Source organism: Exophiala dermatitidis, assembly GCF_000230625.1.
Source record: "Exophiala dermatitidis NIH/UT8656 unplaced genomic scaffold supercont1.4, whole genome shotgun sequence".
NCBI classification, from domain to species: domain Eukaryota; kingdom Fungi; phylum Ascomycota; class Eurotiomycetes; order Chaetothyriales; family Herpotrichiellaceae; genus Exophiala; species Exophiala dermatitidis.
In genome coordinates, this window is record NW_008751649.1 from 76787 (window position 1) to 98534 (window position 21748).

Below are 21748 nucleotides of genomic sequence, written 5' to 3' on the forward strand. Positions count from 1 at the left end.
TCAGGCTTGCAAGACTGATCAAGCCCGAACCGAATTGAATCGTGGTTCATCTCTGGCGTCTGAAACGGGTTAGACATAAACACGCTGGAGGGTCAATTCCGAAGTTGAGCCGGAAGGGCAGCAACGCAACCGCGTCAATCTGGTTTCACATCCACCGCCTCAACCACCGTGTAACAATCAATACGCGTTGACTTTCTCCATATTCGTAGTCCGCAATGTCCAGATGAGTATCGTCCTGGTCCTCCGTCCGAGATGGCTCCTGGGGCCGCGGCACGCGACTCGGTTTCCGCACTTCTGAAAAAGTGCCAAGAGGCCGCCAGGAACAAGAAGTACGATGCGGCCCTCGACCTGGCCGGCACAGCCTTACAGACCTGTGAACGGGACCGAAGCGTGACTGCTCAGACTCGCGTGACTCTCCTTGATCTGAGAACTGCTTTGCACATCCGGCTGGGACACGATGAACTGGCGTTGAAGGACGCGAAGGCCATGATTCGAATTGACCGCACGGATGGACGAGGCTACATCAGATGTGGACAGATCGAGCGCCGCCTCGGAAACAGGTCCGCGGCACAGAAATTCTACGAACATGGGCTGAAGCAGGTATCGGCATTCCATCAATATACACAGTTGATCGCGAGAGAACTCGCCGCCGTGAAGGACGAACTGAGAACCATGACCCTCCTCGCGAACGCAAAGGATCCCATGACGACTCTCCCGCTGGAGATTGTCAACATCATCCTGGGGTATTTACCGTACAGACAGCATATGCAAATGTTGCGGGTGTGCAAAGCCTGGAACAGAATGCTTCGAACATTGCCTCCACTCACCGACACTCTTGCTTTTCCGGGCGCAGAGAGGGCGATTACTCCGAAAATGCTGCATGCAGCTTTGAGACGCCTGAAGGAGCCTACGACTATCTCCGCCTGCCACTTGACCGAGGCTTCCTCGCAGATCCTCAGCAGAACGCTGCAAAGGTATCAAAGCCTACCGATGCTTCAGACCCTGGAGATCCAAGATAAGTGGATCTCGGTCACGGGACTTCCTTTTTCCAAATACGACTTGAAAAGCATCATCTTTGGCTCTTCCACGGCCGTGCCGTTCGACGTGATACCCAAAATCCTAAAAGACTGTCCCAACGTCGAGGTTGCGCAGTTCAGGAACGTTACTGGTTCTAAACCCGGAGAGAACTACCTCGATCGCACAGGGCTCAAGCTAGAATCCAACATTCTACGTGTCCTACAACTCCAGCTCGTCGGCATAGTGGTCGAGTTTGATCATGTAAGCACCAACAGTTGCTATCCTTTGGTGATGTGCAATGCAACACTTGTTCGTACTGTACGTCAACTGAACTAACTCTGGACTGTCATGTCAGGACAAACTCTTTTCAGGCCTGCCCGCACTGGAATCCCTCTCTTTCACAGGCCTATCCTGCTTCCAACTGCCTGTCCCAAGCAAGGTGATTGATCTACGACACATGGAACGACTCGAAGTTCTAGAAGCAGAACGTGGCGCCCTGCCATCTTTCGTTCTCCCCAAGAACATCCGCAAGCTCCGATTCACCTCGGTCATGTTCCAGGAAGCCACACTCCGCGACCGCCGATTCGATCTTCATCTCGCTCAGCAATTGAATTGGGAGCCCGGCCATGGATCCCTGCACAACCTCCAGAGCCTCACCGTCTACGACTGTCCGATGTATCCCATTTTCTTGCAGGAGCAGGCTGCGGAAGTCGAGCCCGGAACACTGGAGGAATGGATTATCAGCATCAGTTGGGAGTCCGAGGCAGTCACTCGTTTTTCCTTCCTCTTGCGCACACCTTGGCTTAAGGGGCTCAAGCGCCTCCATGTGAGAGGCGAACCTGTGTGGGATATCTATCACAGGGAATTTCTCGAGTACACTCCGGATTTGGAGGAATTGAGCCTCGACAGCGCCGAGATCACCACCTTGTTCGTCGCGGACTTGATCCGGGGAAACCCCCCAAATCTGCGAAAGATCGTCTTGAAAAACTGCCTGAGGGTTTCCAACGACGTCGTCCCCTGGGCCAAGGAACACGGGGTTGAGGTCGAAATTGTTCGCAATGCTCGCGACGACCGTGGTCGAAGATTGCGCTACGGAGACTAGGTTGCGTACCCTTTGAAAGCACGAAATTAGGGCTTGCTTGCATCCATACAATAGACGAGGATTCAATGGCTCTCAAACGCTGTGCGCGACGCTGAGACATGCTACTGAATTTCACACGAGAGGCTCAGTCGGTCAAGGCCGTACGTCACTGCAGATGAGATTGGCTTGTTTTCGGTTCCAACCGGACGGAAGGAGTTGGTTTAGGGAAATAAGATGGTGCTCTGGTTTGCTCTGTGTCATGATTCTCATTGTGGTATCTTCTGCACAACAAACAGGAGCTGCAGATTGAGCTATCCAAAATGCAAGTTACCGAAGACCCGGTCAATATCAGCTTTGTCGCTCGCGAAGTCCCGAAAACGTCGCCCAAGCCGGCATGCCTCTCTCCCATCTCGCTGGATCAGAGCTCGTACGCATGATACACCGACGCTGGTGTTACAAAATAAACAAACGAAAACGCTCAAATCAACAATTCTGGACGAGAGGTCGGCACAGTTTCTGAAATACCGCGTCCCCACAACCTCTACACAGCCCAACGTTTTTGGCAATGCCAAGGACTGATATCGAACGCTGAGGCACGTTAGTTGGCGTATACTTCTGCCCCTCTCTTCCTTTAGATTGAGTCAATTCACTGGAAACAATCATAAAATGTCCAGATCTTCAAATTCGGCGACCAATGCATCGACCTCTTCCCAGCTGTTGCTGGGCTCAAAATTCATCGGCCGACTCGCATAGCATCCCACCCAGACATTCGCCTTGCCCTCCATGCCGCCAAAGAACCCCATGATTTCGCGCATTTTCTTCCAGCCCGACCCTACATCTTCTGGGCTTCTTCGCCCAGGATCGAAAGACGGCGGCTGACAATCCGAGGGCTGGGGGCTGAGATTAGGTATCTGATACCAGATCCACAAAGATTCTTCGACCCGTTCGAACTTGATGCGCAGCGATTGCGACGTCAGTGAAAATGGGTCGAATGTGGTTGAGGGTGAGGGCATCCGTGCAGACGACGACCAGTCGGCACCGCAACTGGAGATGGCCACCACAGACGCGGCATGGAGTTCGCCTCCCGTAAACTCCAGGCCGGCCTTTGCCCACTTGCCCCGAGCAAGTGTTTCCATCCTGGGTCTGTAGTAACGCGGACTCCTCCGGACATTGGGGGATCTTGATGAAGGCGGGTCTCCCAGGGAGCCTGAGAATATGACCAGACCAGCTTGGTCAAACTCCATGGCGAAATCGGCAGATACGGTGACTTCCGCAAGGATGAATGATTGTTGCAAGCGCTTCAGCACCATTGGGGCCGTGGTGTCATCTATAGCGGACGGCTTCCGCCATATAGTGGTATTGGGTGGTGCTTGTAGAGTGAAGTATTCGTGGATATCTTCTGGTTGTTCAAAATCCGAGTCCACATTGACAGCAGTAAAGCCGCTGCAGGCCAGGTCCATTTTCTATAAGTGACTCCGGACTGAAGTGTGAAGTGACCAGAGCGTAAGAAATTTGGGAGTAGATAGGCACAACCCGCAGAGGCGAAGACTGCTTCAAGGGAGAACCCCAGACAATTGGGTAAATGCCTGGTTAATACGTGGATCGGTGGATGACCCAACCGGCCCACTGTGGCAGACCAAAAAAAGTGTTGGAAGCAGAAGAACAGCGACAGTCGGCCTTGTTCAGCGTGGATGGTATATATGTCAAACAGTCAAGGAGAATTATCAACGGCTGTCAATCAGGTTGACCGGGAAGCGGAGTTCAGATGAGACACGACAGTTACAAGGACAGGAGGAGTATCTGCGGGCAAGGTTGAGGAGAGTTGACATGTTTTAAGCAGAGGCGTGAGGTGCAAAATGTGGTCAAGACGCAGCAGCAGCGTCCAAGCTCTTGGGTAGAAGTGCTACCAGCCAGGGCATTTTGTGAAGGTGGTCACAGAGTCCCAGCGCCGGATAGACGACGTGGTCAAAGTGCCAATGATGAAGAGGTCTCGGATCCATGAGGCTTGATCCACGAGCAACGATACTCAGGGGGACTAAATGTAGCCAGCACGCGTGAAAAGAGGAGCTTACCGAAGGTGAGATGGATTAGTTTGTGCGCCGACGAGTTGCCACGGCCAGCGAAATGGCCAGGGCTGGCCAATGAGGCTCTTGATCACACATTGCAATATCAGCAGAACCGGGGCCTTGGTAGAGAACGGGCCTCCCCGGGCGGGCTGCAGATTTTCGGTAGGACGCCGCTAGGAAGCGAAGGCGGCAAGGCGTGGGAGAAGACCCAGAAGACCCAGGATCCGATGCCAGTGCGTGTGCGGTGACCCCATGACCTTGGAGCCGACTCTTTCGCTGGAGGGGAGCCGCCGTCTGCGATGCCTCTCTTTTTCTTGGATCCGTGCAGTGCCAGTGTGTGATGAGACCGCTGGCTCGAGGGCACTTGAGTAACCATGGACCGGCCGCAGACTCGCAGACCAGCATGGCAAGCCGCACAGCACAGCCTGAGCACTGCAGTGAGCGTGCCGCACAGAGGAGGGTTCGCGTGCCGTTACACCGCCGACGGGGGACCCAGGAAAGGAGTTGACGGGGCAAGACGGCAACACACGGTCCAAGGAGAGAACATTGCGCAGGACAAACTTCTGCTTGTGCTGTCACCGATGGGTTCCTGCGAAGAGCCTGAGAAGAAATGAAAAGGATTGACGGAAGTCCGGGAAGCGAGGTCAAGTCAAGGGTGAATCAGGTCAAACTCTGAAGTTCCAACTCGCAGTCAAGGACGTCGCTCCCGCTGCCATTCAGTTGTCAGTTGTTTTTCGGGTTATTTCTCGACGCACCTCAAACCCCCCCCCCCCCACTCTGGACTGGTGCTGGTGTTGGAGCTGTCACTACTGGCACTGCGGTGGCCTTTCGTAGTCCTTCTTCTACCAGCCCCATCATTACTACTACTACACTGCTACTACCGCCAGCATCATCACAACATCCGTGGTTTTTCCCCCTGCTCTCTCCTCCACGCGAGTCCGTCCTACTTTAGCTGGTACATCCGAAGAACGCTAAGTTTAACAGCTGCTCCTTTCACGACTCGGAGTCAGTGCTCGCCACGCACTGGTCGATCCAGCGCCCTGAGTTGTTATTTCTTCCACATTGACGTGTCTCACATTTCTCCTATAGCATGCGCCAGAACGGCTGCAAAGGACCGAGCCACCCGGAGGCAAGCGACGTGCAGTCCCGAACTACCTCAGAAAGACTGCAATCCTACATTATGCGCTGGGATACTTTGACAGGCTGTAAGAAGCCTTACAGCAGCTACCGTAGGATACAAGTGGTCATTCCATCGTCGATCCGCCGAGGTTCCATGGTACAAGCAAGAGCTGGTGACTAGGTATCTGCCCGAAGCTCGTTCATGGGAAGACTCTACCCAAGAGGATACCCGGCTGTAACACCGTATGACCTTGATTCAGGCATGCTGTTCCTGGATAGCTGCTCTATCATCAGGAACATGTTGTGTGCTCTACATTGACGGCGGCATCCAAGAATCTGCCTCTATGGCCATGCGTTGAGCTGGCTTTTCATTTCATTTCTTTCCTTTGCCTTTCTTCTTCTTGCCTGCTCCTGAACCCGTTGCGGCGGGTGCAACCGAGGGCTTAGATTCGACGTTCAGGTCCTCATTGACCACTCCACCCTGCGTTCTGTCATCACCAGCTCGTTTGCCCTTCTTCTTGCCCTTCGGCGCCCGGTAGTAACTCCTGTCCTTCATTGGCAGCCATCGCTCTGGGTCTGGCTTCTTGTTTTCGTCGTAGTCCTTGGGTAGCCTCGACTTGCGAACCCGCTTGGGTTTGACGTTTCCATCAGAAGGAGCAGCTCGCTTCCGTGACTGGCCAAGCTGGGCGATTGCCAGAGCGTTGGACGATTGTGGGATGCCTGAGGACTCTAGTGCGTCAATGTCGATGTTTCGTGTCAGCTCCGAGGTGGACGTCAGCTTTTCCACATCTGCCGCAAGCTGCGACTCGCCTTCGGCGGAATGAGATGCCACGTAGCCCGCTATGGTCGCCTTATCGTTGGGCAGTTGCTCGCGCAGTTTGCTGAAAATATCCGCCGCAGCAGTGACATCGTCTTCCGTTTGTGACTCCAAGAGCGAGATACCTGCTGCTGTCAACAAGCTTGTGGGTGGGTCCGGACGCCTACGCCAAAATACCGCAGCTTTTGCAAGTTCCGATTTGACATGCCCAGTCTGGCCTCTCTTCTTGTATAGGCCTATTAGAAGATTCACAAGAATGGGGTTAAACCTGATATCTTGCTCGGTCTCGAGCATCGACTCCTCCAACCGCTTAAAGAACGACTCCACCAGTTCAACCGGTGACGTGATGTTGCCGGTCTGTACATACAATTGCACCAAAGTCAAAAGCAACCCAATGTCATTTGGCCTCTTCTCGAGCTGTGGCAATATACTCTTGATTGCCTGCTTTCCCGTTCCGTTTCTCGCATGAGCTGCCGCGTTGAAGAACGACGCGAGAAGGACATTTGCAGAGAGAGGCGTGGAAGAAGCTTGCTGAAGGGTTCTCGAAGTAGCTGAGGTAACCGCGTGAAATTTGAAGGTCTGTAAATCCAGGGAAAATTCGTTCGACTGCAAAGGTACGCTCTGAAATGAGAAAAGCTTATCATGGACCGGGATTGTGGTGTTCGAATGGAAGGCTCTGTAGGCCACGAAAGGATTCGACGACGGACTCGTCAGAAACAGGTTGTTTTCAATGATCCTTCGCGTTGACATGTCGAATGCATCCTCGGGTTTGACCCCAGCGGCCAGATCTTCAGCTTCAGCAGTCTTACCCAGACACAGAAGCACATATAACTGCTGCGCACGTATCGGCACAAGCTCTTCTGCTTTCTGCTGATCCGTCAACTCATCGGACTGCTTGCAGAGCTCTTCTGCTCGCTTAAGCAGGAATTGGGCCGGTTCAAACTCCCCTCTTGCAATGCTCCCACAGGCGGCATTGTACGCGGTCTCAAACGTGGCCAGATCATCTCGCTCGGCTCTCCGTGTTATATCAGGGCGTGTAACACCAAGCCATTGTGCTTGGGCATTGACCGCACTCTGGTTGACGAGGAGATCGAGATCTTCAGGTCCAAGATTCTTGCTTCTCAAGCCTTTGTAGAGATCTAATGTTCGTAAAGGATCCTCAAGCCGATATCTCGTCTGCGCTTCGATATGCCGAGCGCCCCTGTCCTTGAGCTTAGATGCGAGCTCAACGGCTTCTCCCAGCCGCCCAGACTTGTACAAGGCGTAAGCATATTCCAGCTCCGCCCTCTTTTTCAAAGCATCCCCTGCCTCTTCAATGAACTTGACCGCTTCGTCGAACCGATCGAGTTTGATCAGGGCGACGACCTTGACATGTTGAGCTTCGAGATCGGATTTGGACGCCTTGATGGCTTTGTTGGTCGCGTTTAATATTTCTTCATGGTCGTCGAGGCTCGTCTTTTGCAAGATTGCAGAAAGGGAGGACGAAGTATTAGAAACGGCCATGCCGCCGGGCTAGTTGTGTAAGAGCACAGCACCCGTTCCCTGTGTCATTCCTCGGGAGAGCCGTAAGGGAGGGTAATGGCGACTGTCGACCGCAGGTCTTTTATGCAATATGATCGGTGCAGTGGTTGGTCGTGGGTGAGATACGAGACAAAAGAATGACTTGGGCAAGATGAATTTCGTGGGGCAGCGCAATTTGAAGTCGACGAGTTGCGAGTCCCCCACAATAATCGAATATATTATAATTAATCCGCAACTATAACATGACACAGTTTCGACATGGCCACCAACTCATAAACCCGAAGGCTGCTGTGTACAAGTCAAGCGATTCGCGTAAGATTTCATAATATCTAGGAATATCTTTGCTTAGAATCTCCCAGACTCGAACCTGAGCCCGCCATCAACGTTTTGCGGAAGTCCATAGGTAGAGAGGCAATATTTCCTTTGTTGATTTCAATAATGTCGTCAGTTGACGTTTCGATGTTATCTTGACTACAGCCACTTTACATATATGGAGAGGTAGACTCCTCTCTAACACTTCGACCTTCAGTCAATTTTGGCCGCTAGTATGTCGTGAGCAGCTGATATTCACTACCGGTGTTGATTGCAGCTGAGTGATATTGTTTGATGAGCGGTCTGCTTCGTCGCCTGTTTGGCCTCCAAAGCAAACTTCTATGTCTTCTTTCGCCTGGCACGTCGTCGCGGCTTCTTCCTGCGCATAGCAGAGCCTACCCTCCCAGAATGAATATTACAGGCGCAGAATTCGAAGGCGAGGCCATCAAGATTATCCAGAACATCGCCGACAGTCGGTTTGTCGCGTTCGATCTCGAATTTTCGGGCGTTGCAGGCAGACGACCGGCAGGAGGCTCCGGAAAGTTGACCCTGCAAGATTACTACCAGGATCTCAGAGCTGCGGCTCAGATTTACCAAATCCTACAGGTTGGACTGACAGTGGTCGCAGAGGACACTCAAAAAGGTGCGTTCTTGTTTATGACGTGACTTTATATATCCTGTTCTCAGCCCCGGGTCGATATCATCGTACGTTTTGTTTACCTGTCCCTTGAACGAACCCCTGAAGGTCCGAACGCTGCTGTGGGAATTTTGTCTCACCCCAGTTGAAGTATGGAAGATATATGGCCGGTCCAGCTGACTGCTCATAAGGACAATATGTTGCTCGGCCCTATAACTTCGATCTGAGCCCACTTCCAGCGACAAAGGAGCAAGTTTTCCGCCGAGTATGGTCGTACAATAGTGGCGCCGTCTCGTTTCTAATCCGCAACGGTTTCAACATTGACCGGCCCATATTGCAAGGCGTCCAATATCTGTCACGGCAGGAGGAAGAGCAAGTGCGCAAGAAACTCCTCGAAGATGATCAAGCAAGAGCCAATATCCCTGACATGATTCTGAAAGAGGATGACTCCCCTCTTGTGGAACATATCAGGCAATCAATCAAGGATTGGCAAGCCACTCCAAAGGAGAAGCAAGAGCCATATGTCAACATTCCTGCCGAAAACGCCAAGGAGCCTCTACCAGCAGCCCTGAATCGATATCAAGTTCGATTGACGCACCAGGTCGTGAGAAACGAGTATCCGAAACTCAAAACTCAAGGAATGGGCCACTTTGTTCAGATCACGAATCCGACTGCTGAGCAGCAAGCAAACGAGAAGGAAGTACGGGAACAGATCCGTGAGCGTGAAGTTCTGAACGCGGTAGGGTTTCGATGGATCATCGAAGCAATCATGGGTGGTGATGTTTCTAGAATGCCGCATCGCTACGTGCAAGCCGCTCATCCTGAAGGCAAAGCACCCGACAATATTCAAGGGTTCCTGGATGACCTTCAAGCGAAGCTCAAAAGTCAACAACGCGCTTTCATCGGTCACAATTGCTTGACAGATCTTATAAATCTTTACCGCTGTTTTGTCGATAATCTGCCAGAGCGGGTGGAAGACTTTAGTGCGCGAGTACAAGAGTTGTTTCCTCTTATCCTGGATACGAAATACATCGCTGGCCTGGGGAACAAGCGCTGGGCAGACACATCCTTGCAAGCTGTGGAAACCGACATCGATACATTGGACGTACCTCGCTTCACCTTTGCTCCAGGATTTGACCGCTACCTCCATACTTCGACTTACCATGAAGCGGGTTTCGATAGTTACGTCACGGCCAAAATTGGCCTCAGAATACCCGGAAAATTGAAACGAGAGCGCAAGCTTGAAGAACTCAGAGGCTTGGTTGAGGCTTCTGCTCCTCCGCCTGCCGAAGCTCCGCCTGCCGAAGCTCCGCCGCCTGCGGTTGAAAAGACCCAGTACGAGCTTGCAACTGAAGCCGTTTCGGAATCAGAAGCTCAAAAGCCTGGCTTGACAAAAGCAATAGTGGAAGCAATCAAGGCACCCGTGACCGCTGTCAAGTCTATTTTGGTTGGGCCGGAAAGCAGCAATCAAGGAGCGTCCGGTGCCTCCCTTCCCAGATCGCGTCCTGGATCTGCCGGAGAACAAGCTCAGACAGGTACTGTCAAGGCTACCGAGGCGACTCAGCAGGTGGTGCAGTTGCCGAGATTAGGACTGAAGAAATTGAAGTCCATGTCTCAAAAGTCAAACATATTCGACATGCTTGAAGATGGTGTGCCTGAGGTTTCAAGTCAGGACGATACCCAAAAGAAGTTTAAAGAGGAACAACGGATTGCTCGGATGGTGAAGGAGGGTCGTTTGCTGCCGCGGTGGGAGGAGGACGCCGAATTCTGGAAGCTGATTAGCAACAAACTACAAGCAAATGCCTGCCAGGAGGGTATTTTGGATCTATCACGGCGGCGCAATTGAATACTATCCTCATTTCTAGATAGTGGCGGGCATTATCTTGGATATCAGAGCCTGGAAGCTAGGATAGAAGAGATTGCTGATGAGCGGCTCATACCCCAGCTGCACGTTTCTGCTGCTTTTCCGCCATACTTCAGTGCAGTGTAGGATTATAGCCGAGGTTCCCACGAGTGACCCAGTGACAGGCCCAAGCGCGATGCCATCCAGCGGTCGAGCTCCTCCAACCCCAGACTTGCTCTTTACATCATCTGGACATCCCTCAACTTGAACTCTGAACCTGCGTCTCGCTCGACACGCTACTAGTCCTTATGTACTTGTCTCATTGCTAGTATTGCTCTCGCCGCAAACATGTCGATAGACTCGGAGTCCACATCCAGCACACAGTTGCTCTCGTCATCTCAATCCTCGCTTAACCGGTCGAGCAAGCGATCGTCGTCCGAGATATCCAAAATCTACAAGCATGCATCTCAGTTATTTCTCACTCGAAGACTAGTCGAGGCGTACGAGGCTCTGAAACCTGTGGTGACGCCCTCGGGCCAGGCCAGGCCCGACGATAGCCCGGCGCAGGCTCCAATCGCAACGGCTACGACCAGTCAACGGATCAAGATCTGGAGCTTGTATGTGACTCTGCTGAACTCAATCATTGATCTTGGGCTGGAAGAGGGCAAGGAACAGTTTGGCGAGAAGGTGTACAAAGGTATCGTGCGAACAGTGCAAAGCGGAGATATCTGGGAACAAGTTGTCCGAGATGGATATCAGGGTCGCGAAGGCTCCGTGGATGCGGAGGTTGTCTACAACTTGTGAGTGTGCTCTGTGTACGCCCTCTTCCCCGGCGTGACCGCGATCTAACACTGATTCGACAGATCGAATTTGCTTCTGGGACAGGCTCCCGACCAGAAAGTCAACCAAGCGCGGCTTGAGACGTATCTCTCGTCATCCTCCCCCTCTTCCTCTTCCCAACTCGACCTTGATCTCTCGGCCCATCTGAGCAATAATAATGCCGGCAGTGGCAATGGTCGACGGTCCGGGATGGATGGCACAAACACACCCAAAGACCTGACGTCTCGGATCAAGATCATTGAAATCTTTACCCTCCATGTTCTTCCCCGAAACGGAGAATGGGACTATGCGCGGAGCGTGCTCACCAACAGTGACATCCTAGATGAGGAACGGAGAGAAGCGTTTCTACAGACCTTACAAGAGCTACAGGATGTTTCGGAAAGGGAAAAGCTTGGCCAAGCCGAGCTGGATATCTTCGAGGATACCGAGGAGGGAATGCCCGAGTTTACTGCTTCAGGCACCGGCCACGGCGACGACGAGGACTCAAGGACGCGGTCCGGCAAACCCACGTCGTCCAGGCACCAGAGGACAAGCAGCGAGGTCGACTATGGCATTGAAAAGGAGCATCCCAGTGGATCATATTCCTCATCGCAATCATCAGTCAGCAGCGTATCTAGCACGCCGGACCAAAAAACACAAACACAAACACAACCCGCTCCATTAAACAAACTTCCACCGCAACCTATGCCTACCGCGCGGTCTCCTCCCCTGCCATCCGGGGCCGGCCCCAAAGGTCGCAACAACCAGCTCTCTCCTCCAGCTCAGACGCCACGTCCTGGTCGTCCGACCCGGAAACCAAAGGCGCCCACTCAAAACGGCCTAATAAGGCAAGCCCGCCAGTTGTTTCTGGCCCTGACCAACCTGGCCCGCAATATGGCGGGAGCGGTTTCAAATAACCCGACGACGCTGCTGCGGCTGCTTCTCTTCATTCTTGCTTTCGTCATGGCGTTTAGCCAGAGGCAGATCCGTGAAAGAGCAAAGAGGCTGTTGGACACGAGTTGGCAGAAGATCAGAGGCACGGTGGGAATGGGCGTCAAAGTCAGCTATATTTGAGAGCTTTCCTGTTCGATTTTATTCTCTTGTCTACTAGTAGTAGCCGTAAAATCATATGGAAGAACGTCGGCTGCAGTGGCAAACAATGTTTGGTTTACTTTCAGTTTCTCACGGCGATGGTTGTTTACAGTGTGCTCTTTCCTTCGCTGCGGCTACAGCATAGGACTCGAGCGATGCTTGATGGGCAAGCTTTCACATACCAGCAAAGTACCTATAGCTGCAGGGACGTCCCACGGGTACCATTCAGTTCTGGTCCAGCAACTTGAAGCCAATCATCATTTTCTAATCACAATTGTAGCGGTGTATAGAAAAACACATCTGAACTAAATCCAGACCAATAGCCTGGGGAACATCTCCGTGTCAGCTTCTACGTCACTGCTGTTCTAACATTCCCGGCTGTTCCCGAACTTGAACTCCTCTCCTCGGTGACTCGTACTCGCTGCTAGAGCGGCTGTCTGGAAGTATCGGCCATCAAATTTTCATATCCGTGACTCAATTCAATGCCGCCATACCTATCCAATGCTATAACACGATCCGTAAAAGAGTCACACGACAGCCCCCGGAGAGCGCCTACTTGCTGCCAACATCGCCGATTTGCTGAACATTGATCTTGACGTTTGCTTTCTGCAGTCTCTCGACATAGTCATCGCCCAGGCATGAGGGAGTCAAAAACCCGACGCCGTGCGCTTTCTTGATTTCCTCTTCCTTGGTGGCCAGGATGAAGCCAGCCTCGGCCAAGAGGACGGCGGTGAGGTGATACAGACCGCCTTCGAAGCGGAAAGTGGCGAGGGCCTTGCGCGGGGTTTTGGCGAGCTGTTCGGCGGTCGCGATGGCGCGCAGTTCCAGCGCGTCGTTCTTTGTTGACTCCTTGGCCGGACCAGACCCAGGCTTGTAAGCCGCAAACAGTTTCAATATGGCGCGAGTTGGTGGGAAAGCGAGCAATATAGCCAGAAGGCTGATTGCAATGTGAATGAAGAATCCGACCACCGGACTGCTTACGGCCATATATTCCTCGTAGGTGAAGTTGAATCCGTAAAAGTAGGGGGTTAAGCCGGCGGAACGGTGGACGATGGCTGCATTGGCTGTGGAGGCGAGGGAAGTGGTCAACGTCCCAAGGCGAGGATACGACCAGACGCCCGTGAGTTTCTGCAACGCAGTACGCGAGTAGGTGTTTGGCACAGGGTTGGGAGGATAGATGGTCTCTTTGGTGTAAGGGTGGAGTTTTGACGGCGAAAGCACGAATGGATCGCTGCATTTCTTGACTTCGCTCAGGGGATAGTGTTCGAAGAGCCCCAATCCGCTGGCAAGTGTCCCTCCGCTGGGACCGGAAGACTTGAGTTCGTGCACCGAAGCCACCACATCCATGACGCCACAATCCCAGACTTTGCGGACAAGACGCGTGGCCACATAGGCAACGATGTCGGAAGGGGCAGACTCGACGCCAGTCTCAGGGATCAGGATGGCACCGGACTTCTTGGCCGTCTCCTCGTACTTGACAATGATCTCTCTCACCCAAGGCGTCTCGCCTGAGACGTCCACGTAGTGCGTCCCCAATTGGGCACACGCCTCGACCACTGGCGTCGAGTACAGGTAGTAAGGGCCAACCGTGTTGAGAAGTACTTTGGTCTTCTTGACCAGGTCACTCAATTCAGAGGTGTTGAGACCGCCGATAGTGATGATGTCCGGGACGTCGCGCGTCGAATTGAGTGACTTCAGCTCATTGACTAGCGACTGTAGCTTGGACTGATTACGCCCTGCAACGGCCCATCGGATGTTTGTGGGTAAGCTGGTCGTGATATATTCCGCCGTCAACTTGCCGGTGTAGCCCGTCGCACCTAGGAGGACAATGTCATACTCCCGTTGAGCTGCCATGGTGAAAAGACGGCGAGACAAATAATGAGCGGATATAGCAAAAACAAAGTCGTCGGTACAGAGCGGCAGATGGCCAGAAGGGAGAAGAAAATACAGCCAGGAGTGATATCAGGCTGTAAGACCTGTGGAGCTGATATCAGCAACTTGAACCTGAAATAGCACCTCGGTCTTTGGTGACGAAGAGAAAAGGTGTACGCTTCACAAGAGTTGGGAGTGAGGAGGACGAGGAGGAGTCGCACGAGGTTGACAGGCGAGACTAGCGACCGCAACGCTAGTAGTTGTACTTAGTAGTGCCCACTCCAGCCGATATTAGCTGCCCGTGAACCGAATGGAGCGCGATGACCTGATCGCTGCCTCCAATACTAGTACTTGGATCACCAGGTATCTACTTAGGTACTCAGGTGCCTGCTACCAGCCTTACTACTAGTGGTATTGTTGTATATGACTAGTTCTGACGCTGTCTTCTGCGCGCAACTTGAAGGAGAGGCTGAGCGCTGCATACCTTACTCTCAATTTCTCATATGACACGAAAGGGCAGCCCAGGGTCAGCCAAACGCTAATGTGGCCTTTCGGTGGCTGCCTTACCGTCGAAATTGGGGGCAAAAATTGCTAGGGGATCATGGCGGCGGCGGCCCCGGGGGAATAAAACCTTAAAGGGGTTGGTTTACGGGTGGTGTATTTTTGCACTGCACCGAAAGGTGCCAGTACATTATTGATAGTCCGGCGCGTCGAACATGTCAGCCATTGCCATGACCTGGGCCGTTTCTGATTTGTGATTGAGATACTGTTCAGAAACACGTCGAAGAGGGTGTGTCCGGTGCAGGTGAGTTTAATGACCAGCCATGCTGTGGTGGCATGACTACCGTAATTAGTGGCTTTGGCACACTCGACGCAGTAGTGGCTGATGTCGAGACACGAAACAAATCCTCGGAAGTCAGATCGCGATGAGAATGAGATGATGTGATGACTAAGCGGGACAGCGGGCTGTTGCATCACGTGATAGTCCTTCAAGTTAAGGTGCGAATGTGGTCTGTATCCGCCAAGCCGCTAGCCACTTTCGCCCACAACTTGAACTGCACTTTTCACAATTCAACTTTGGACTTCCGGCTGCATCTTGACGCCGTCGACATTCAACCCTCATAGTCCTCAACGAATCTTTGTCCCTCCTCGCCAAAATGACGAAGCGCACGAAGAGTGAGTCCACGACAATCGCCCACTCCTAAGCGTCGAATGTTCATTGACAATCTTACAGAGGTCGGCGTGACCGGCAAGTACGGCACTCGATATGGTGCTTCCCTCCGAAAGCAAGTCAAGAAGATGGAAATCACCCAGCACGCACGATACATCTGCACATTCTGCGGCAAGAATACTGTCAAGCGACACTCGGTTGGCATCTGGAAGTGCAAGGGTTGCCAGAAGACGATCGCTGGAGGCGCCTGGACGGTTTCGTAAGTCAAGAGAAGGGCAATATCTGGCAGGTTGTTGCAGATTCTAACAAGCTCCATCGTACAGTACCCCGGCTGCTGCTGCTACCCGGTCGACCATTCGAAGACTGAGAGAAATCGCGGAGGTGTAAACACGTTTTGGCATGGGCCCGGAGTTATCAGTCCACGAAATCAAAAAGGATGTTATGATTCCCAAATACCAGAAGACGTTTCTTCTGGACTCGGTCTTGCCCAGGGCGGTTGCCTATCTCCCGAACAGTCGCGAGAAACACCGCCTGCTGGCCGTCCACGAGTCGATAGATCACAATCGAATGACCGATCCCAAGAACCAAATTTTCCTTTGTTGTTAAATTTAATCCATCTTTTTGCGTTATGAATCCCACTCAGGAGATTATGAAGCCCCAGCAGCTTATGGACCAGAAAGTGGTGGAGAAGTTATGGCCCGCTGACAGTGCGCCACATGCCTGTTGACAAGTCCGTCAGTACTCTCACAGCTCCAGGCGCTCACTCGGGCAATGTGCAAGACCTGGCGAGAGCAGCTGCTCGATGGGATTCACTGGTTGTATGGGAAGGTAGGTTTGGCTCTAGGTTGCGAATCTTATCAGTCGAGGTCCTCATTTGGGGTCCTCAACATCCCGAACGCAGATACACCGCCAGACGATACCGGTTCGATACGTCGTAGTTCCTCTCTTGCTCCGGATTGGGTGTTCGCGGATTTGTAGGAAGGTTTGGTTCTACCCGTCCACTCCTGTTTGAGCAGCTCACTATCAAGCATTTGTTAGGCACCGTGACGAACAGGCTCCTGCCAGTGCCAGTGCTGCAAGCTGGCCAGGCACTGACGCGGCCAATCGGGAAATGTCTGTCGAGGTCATGCCGCCATAGCCTGGTCACATTCACTCGACTGATGTGGGGAGCCGCTTAGCTGGCTCGGCTCAGTTGCCTGATGCAGCCGACCGCTTAAAATGCATCTCGGCCCTGCCTCCACTTACCTTCCTTCTCTTTTCCACATCGACACCGACCAACCACCAGTGGCAGTCTCCAGTCCCCATGCGTTTTCCGCCGCCTGCAGTGCATTGCGCTCAACTTTGGCCGGCAACAAATCTATATGTCCGATACATGTATCGTCTGTCTTGGAGACTTGAGCAGCGGTAATGGTGATGTTCCTGCTTCCCCGACCGTTGCCAAGTCTCCGTCATCGATCAATGTCAAGGTCGAGGTCACGGAGACATCTACTTCACTGATCGGTGGTAAAGCGCCACAACAAGAAGAACCCAACAGTGAAGAACTCATTGCACATCTTCGTCCGTGTGGGCATTACCTTCACAATGAATGTCTAACACCATGGGTGGAGAGGGCCAACAGTTGCCCGATCTGTCGCGCCAGTTTTCACCTCGTCGAACTCATGCACACCATTAATGGTAAGTTGCGTCACTGGATCGCGTGAGTTACTCGGGGTGCTAACGATTTCCAGGCGATGTTATCTCCTCATACCTTGTCGAAGACCGTACCCAAATGGCGGAGTTGGACCCTTCCATGTTCCTCGAGATCCCTGAAGAAGACGACGAAGACCAGCCATGTCAGGCCTGTGGAGAGGACGACAATGAAGATGTGCTGATGTACTGCGACGGCTGTCAAAAATTGTGGCATACCTATTGTGTCGATCTTCAAGAGGTGCCTTATGGCCATTGGTTTTGTGACGGCTGCAGAGCGCAGCGAGAGGTCAACCCTCGCCTCCAAGGCGTCGCACCTCGTTCACGTCGAGTAACCCGTCGGCGCACCAGAGGCCAACAAAGGCGACAACGTGGAAACGATTCTAGTTGGAACCAAGTGTGGCAATCTGTATGGTCACGAATCAACCTCGATCTTGACTTCCCCTATGAGGAGGATGACTCGGCCACTTATTTGCGACGCCACCGCCAATACACCCAGGCTAGTCGACAGGCTCATGACGCTTGGTCACGCCGTATGCAGGTTGCTGAACTCCAAGGAGCCGGAAGTCGTTTTAGGGAGACAGAACCAGCCGTGTCATCTAGTCCTGGAGCAGTTCATACCCCATCCACCCGACCCACTCGGCCTTCACCCGTACGCCAGGTTGAGAACGCAGACGAGCTCATGGCGTGGCATGCATTCGAGCAGGCTCGCGCCTCGTCATCTGGGCCAAGCTCGTCACGCAAGAGGAAGAGAAGATCAGGCACCAGCTCACCGGCTGAACCTCAGAATGAATCTGCTGCTATAGTGATCAAGCGCCGCAGACGACCAAGCGTCCCCATTCGTTGCGCATCCGACAATAGTGCATCTAGTGCCACCAATCCTGCACCCCAACAATCGTCCCGCCCGGCGAGTCCTATCCCCAGGCGGCAGTTGACTGTCGAGCAAGGAGCACCAAGTTTCTTGCAGTCACTGTTACAGGAAGTAGAAGAGTCTTCATCCACAGCACACAGCATGCGCATGCATCGACCATCACCCCGACCTGCACCTAGCCCACCGGCCGAACAGTTCTCGCCACAACCGTCTTCTCCAGCCCTTTCTCCACTACCCTCAAACCATTCCTCACCGAGAGCGATGTCTGCAACTCCACCGCCGCTAACTGCTCTAAGGCCCGGCTCGCCTGCTGGCTTGACCTCAAGTATCCAACCCGTTTTCCCCTTGACCGAGTATTCACCGATGCGTCCTACTTCCCCGGAGCCAGGTGGGCCGAGCTCTGGAGAGTTACCTGCTGCCCGCACCAATGGACAGAGCTCTGCCGGAAATGGCGCCTCTCCGGGGGTAAACCTGGTGCAGCCTAGGCCACGGACCCGTATCCCGCGTGTTTTAGACAGCGCTTCCAGTCCCGTCATGCAGCCACGATCAACCAATGCATCTCCCACACGAGTAACCATGTCCTTAACCGCAAAGGCCGACGTGCAAAGGCTTGTGGCGACCGCTCTGAAGCCACATTATCATGACCAAGCCATCACGAAGGATGAATATACTATCATCAACCGCGATATTTCCCGAATGCTCTATGACAGAATCGGGGATTTCGAGGCACTTGACGTTGATGGAAAAGCAAAATGGGAGAAGGTAGCAGGCGACGAGGTGGACCGAGCCGTCAATGCGCTCAAGGCTCGCGTACGATGAGAAGCGAGTCTGGGTTCATTGATGTCTTGGTACAGGCAATGCTGCCTTTTATGATACGTTCACGATTTCTACGACCGAGATGGCTGGGTTTGGGCAATGGAGCAACGGTTATGGCAGTATGCCGCTTATGAGTTTTCAAATAGTCATGAAGTGCAGCGCAGCGCGGACTTTCAATTTCTGCTTCAGTCCCAACTTGAGCGACGGCGAAGGTGGGGGATTCTGTCCAGTGTTTTCGCAAAGCAAGGGCGTTCTGTCCGGTTTCAGGGGCCTTTGATGTACAGTTATAGGGCTGGCGGCGTTTGGCGAGACTACAATGTCGACGGGTTTGGAAAGATGGCGACTTGAGTCGACCTTAGTACTACAGGACGCATTGCAGGAGAGTTTAGCCGCGAGAAACAATCCAATCTCACGAGAGGATCTTGTACAGCTCCCTACCCATTCTTGCGTTTCCACGGCTCCTTCGTCCCACCTTGAACCAGACATGCAAAATATCCCAGTAACAAGTATCAATCACGGTCTAGATGAAAGTGATACCAGACGCAGGATGGCTCTGGGCAGTTCGTGCAACGTGGTAAAACACCGACGATCGAACTTCCTTCCTCGTCTGACTTGCTCGGGAAATGATATCCTGAGACGTGGTGGACGGGTCCAACCGCAGCAGCGGAAGAGAGGCAGGTTTTCGAGTGAACGACGAGTCGCTGCTGTGTTCGACGGACACCGAGTCTGCGACATACACCAGCTTCGAGCCATGGTCTTTTGCGAACTGGTGATGGTGAGCAAAGTCGACGTCTGAACCGTCGTTGAACCACATGTGCAGGAAGAAGTGTTCCATTTCCACCGGTGTTTTGCGAAGAAGAGGGTGTCCTGGCAGATTGTCCACATTGAAGAGATCGACAAACTGGCGGAATAGACTTGGCACGGAGCACGTTCGATGCAATAACCAAATGTTTACAAAGTTGCTCCGGTCGATGGGATCTGCGATCGGCCCTGTCAGGTTGTCTGCAAACTTGATGGAGCGCGTTTGCAGGGTTTCGAGCCTTTGAAGCGTTAGACTGGGCAGTTGCAGTTTCTGTAGATTGGCCGAGGTTATTCTGGAGGAGTCCAACGAGGACATAGGGTCAGTAGGCTTGAGCGGACCGCCGACATCGTCTTTTGTGCCTAATAGGCCATCCTCGGGGACCTGGGAAGCTTCTTCGTCATGCATCAGACATCTAAAGGCACCTAAGACCAGTTCGGCATAATCGAGTTCCTCTAGCAATACAGGTTCCGACTCCTGGATTGACGCCAGGGACTGTAGAGATTCGGGGTCCAAAGTGAGGCCTAATCGAGCTCGGGATTCTTGTTCCTGCATCAGATGAGCACGCTCCACGCGTCCTTCCTCCAGCGTTTCCAGGATATTATCCACCTCATGCAGCTGAGACTGGTATCGTTCAGCTACTGGAGAGAACCTAAGGAGGTTCTCGTCGACTGTGTGCGCCGGAGCGGCCGGAGAGGCACGAGAAGGGCTTGCCGGCGACGATATGTCAGTATGACCAGCAATCAATCTGTCCAGAAGTGTGTCACAGCGATAAAGCTTGTGGATAATGTCCATTTCAGCTTCAGTGTATACCTCTTGCCTAGCGTGCAAAGGCGCAAAAAACTCGAAGTATACCCGTTCAAAATCCTCGCGAACTCCTTCAAACCTAGACGTGAGGTCGGAAGGGAGTCCGAAGTCGTTGGCAAAGCCAGTCATTCGTTGTGTGAACGCATCTAATGACTGCATGGTTGTCTCCAACATGAAGAACAGAGCAGTCCTAGAGGCATTCCATTCTCCAACCGTGTCAGTTACCTGCTGATTTGTGTTTTTGATCGTTTCAAGAGCGCGGACAATGTCTCCCCAACGGGGGTGGTCCGCTCCATTTTGTGAGGTTGGCCGTTCAGGCTGGTCCCAGATGATATCGCCCGGCTCTCCTGGACGGCCTTCTCCACTTGTCTGAGGGTGGCCGGAGATTGAACTGGAGGTGACGTGCGATGCCAAACTGGCGGGATCGGATCTCGTCGGGTGCTGAATGTGCTCAAATGCAGGTACACTGGAGCCTGACCCACGTATCTCAATGACTGGCTTGATGGCAGCTGCTGAACCCTCTTCTAGGAGAGTCTCTCGACCGGTGGGGGAGGCGTTGCCTTCGAGCTTGGCCTGTCGACGCGGACTCAAGTCGGTGGAGTTATCTACCTTCCTGTAGACAGAATCATAAGCATTGCTATAATCGAGTACAGGCGGACAATAGATATAGCACTTACTCTACCTCGGCAGGTTTATGCCGACCTGCCGGCCAAAACCAGAGTCCGGAGAGACCCCAGATTCTGGAGACATCCATACCCAAGTTACGAGCCAGCACCGGATAGACAAATTGCTCCAACGGCTTTGGTGTTTCTTGGAGAAGAAACAACCTAGGCGGGTTGATATTTCACCTCAAGCATCAGAGCACAGATAGGCTAGCTTTTTCAACAATGAGGGCGCTGAAGAGGAAGTGGGAGGCTCCAGGCGCTTTCAGCAATGCGCAGTTTCGCCAAACGAGGCGTGCATGGGAGATGTTTGACTCGGAAACGTCTGTCGGAGTCAGGCCGGGCGAGAAGTAGAGACGTGGAATCAGTCACAGCAGGTTGTGGTTGGGGCAACCCGCCTGGACATATCACAATCCGCGTCGTGATTGCCTATTTATGTGGTGGCAAAAAGGTGCAGATAAGAGGTGGAAGGGGGAGAGAGAAAGAGAGAGAAGACGGGAGGAAAGGAAGGGAGGGAGACTGAAACACTGCATGTTCAGGTGTCACGACAGGCGGTTGTTGTCAACCACAACCAACAATTGTACAAAGATTGCGAGAGGGTGAAGCCCAGCTGAGAAGCCACGGGATGAAGCAAGCATGGGTGCCCTGTGGGTGCAGCGTTGTTAGGCTCCTCGGGCGTTCTCAAGAGTCAGAATTGTGTTGCACAAGGAGCAGGCGCCAGTTCTCCACGAACTACACGA

The 21748-nt window shown here is 53.0% G+C and overlaps 9 protein-coding genes across 9 annotated transcripts; 5 read left to right on the top strand and 4 right to left on the bottom strand.

Annotated features, from left to right (window-relative positions):
• The first annotated feature begins 144 nt into the window (after positions 1 to 144).
• HMPREF1120_04376 (uncharacterized protein) lies at positions 145 to 5674 on the top strand. The gene is made up of 2 exons (XM_009158503.1): positions 145 to 1278; positions 1373 to 5674. The coding sequence occupies exons 1-2, from the start codon at positions 253 to 255 to the stop codon at positions 2117 to 2119; spliced, it is 1773 nt and encodes a 590-aa protein (XP_009156751.1). The 5' UTR covers positions 145 to 252; the 3' UTR covers positions 2120 to 5674.
• On the bottom strand, positions 2320 to 4865 carry HMPREF1120_04377 (uncharacterized protein). Its single transcript, XM_009158504.1, has one exon. It carries the CDS (start codon positions 3556 to 3558, stop codon positions 2758 to 2760), a length of 801 nt encoding a protein of 266 aa, XP_009156752.1. The 5' UTR covers positions 3559 to 4865; the 3' UTR covers positions 2320 to 2757.
• Positions 5204 to 7945, bottom strand: HMPREF1120_04378 (signal recognition particle, subunit SRP72). The gene has a single exon (XM_009158505.1). The coding sequence runs from the start codon at positions 7601 to 7603 to the stop codon at positions 5657 to 5659; it is 1947 nt and encodes a 648-aa protein (XP_009156753.1). The 5' UTR covers positions 7604 to 7945; the 3' UTR covers positions 5204 to 5656.
• Positions 7946 to 8227: 282 nt separating this feature from the next.
• On the top strand, positions 8228 to 10416 carry HMPREF1120_04379 (poly(A)-specific ribonuclease; the record flags this gene model as incomplete). The annotated part of the gene is made up of 2 exons (XM_009158506.1): positions 8228 to 8576; positions 8762 to 10416. 2 exons carry the CDS (start codon positions 8228 to 8230, stop codon positions 10414 to 10416), a joined length of 2004 nt encoding a protein of 667 aa, XP_009156754.1.
• A 345-nt stretch (positions 10417 to 10761) lies between these two features.
• HMPREF1120_04380 (uncharacterized protein) lies at positions 10762 to 12306 on the top strand (the record flags this gene model as incomplete). The annotated part of the gene is made up of 2 exons (XM_009158507.1): positions 10762 to 11213; positions 11277 to 12306. The coding sequence occupies 2 exons, from the start codon at positions 10762 to 10764 to the stop codon at positions 12304 to 12306; spliced, it is 1482 nt and encodes a 493-aa protein (XP_009156755.1).
• A 78-nt stretch (positions 12307 to 12384) lies between these two features.
• HMPREF1120_04381 (saccharopine dehydrogenase (NAD+, L-lysine forming)) lies at positions 12385 to 14517 on the bottom strand. The gene has a single exon (XM_009158508.1). The coding sequence runs from the start codon at positions 14176 to 14178 to the stop codon at positions 12877 to 12879; it is 1302 nt and encodes a 433-aa protein (XP_009156756.1). The 5' UTR covers positions 14179 to 14517; the 3' UTR covers positions 12385 to 12876.
• An 836-nt stretch (positions 14518 to 15353) lies between these two features.
• Positions 15354 to 15754, top strand: HMPREF1120_04382 (ribosomal protein L37ae; the record flags this gene model as incomplete). The annotated part of the gene is made up of 3 exons (XM_009158509.1): positions 15354 to 15372; positions 15431 to 15626; positions 15691 to 15754. 3 exons carry the CDS (start codon positions 15354 to 15356, stop codon positions 15752 to 15754), a joined length of 279 nt encoding a protein of 92 aa, XP_009156757.1.
• A 974-nt stretch (positions 15755 to 16728) lies between these two features.
• Positions 16729 to 18743, top strand: HMPREF1120_04383 (uncharacterized protein; the record flags this gene model as incomplete). Its single annotated transcript, XM_009158510.1, has 2 exons — positions 16729 to 17041; positions 17095 to 18743. The coding sequence occupies 2 exons, from the start codon at positions 16729 to 16731 to the stop codon at positions 18741 to 18743; spliced, it is 1962 nt and encodes a 653-aa protein (XP_009156758.1).
• A 517-nt stretch (positions 18744 to 19260) lies between these two features.
• On the bottom strand, positions 19261 to 21100 carry HMPREF1120_04384 (uncharacterized protein; the record flags this gene model as incomplete). The annotated part of the gene is made up of 2 exons (XM_009158511.1): positions 19261 to 20959; positions 21024 to 21100. 2 exons carry the CDS (start codon positions 21098 to 21100, stop codon positions 19261 to 19263), a joined length of 1776 nt encoding a protein of 591 aa, XP_009156759.1.
• Between the last annotated feature and the right edge of the window lie 648 nt (positions 21101 to 21748).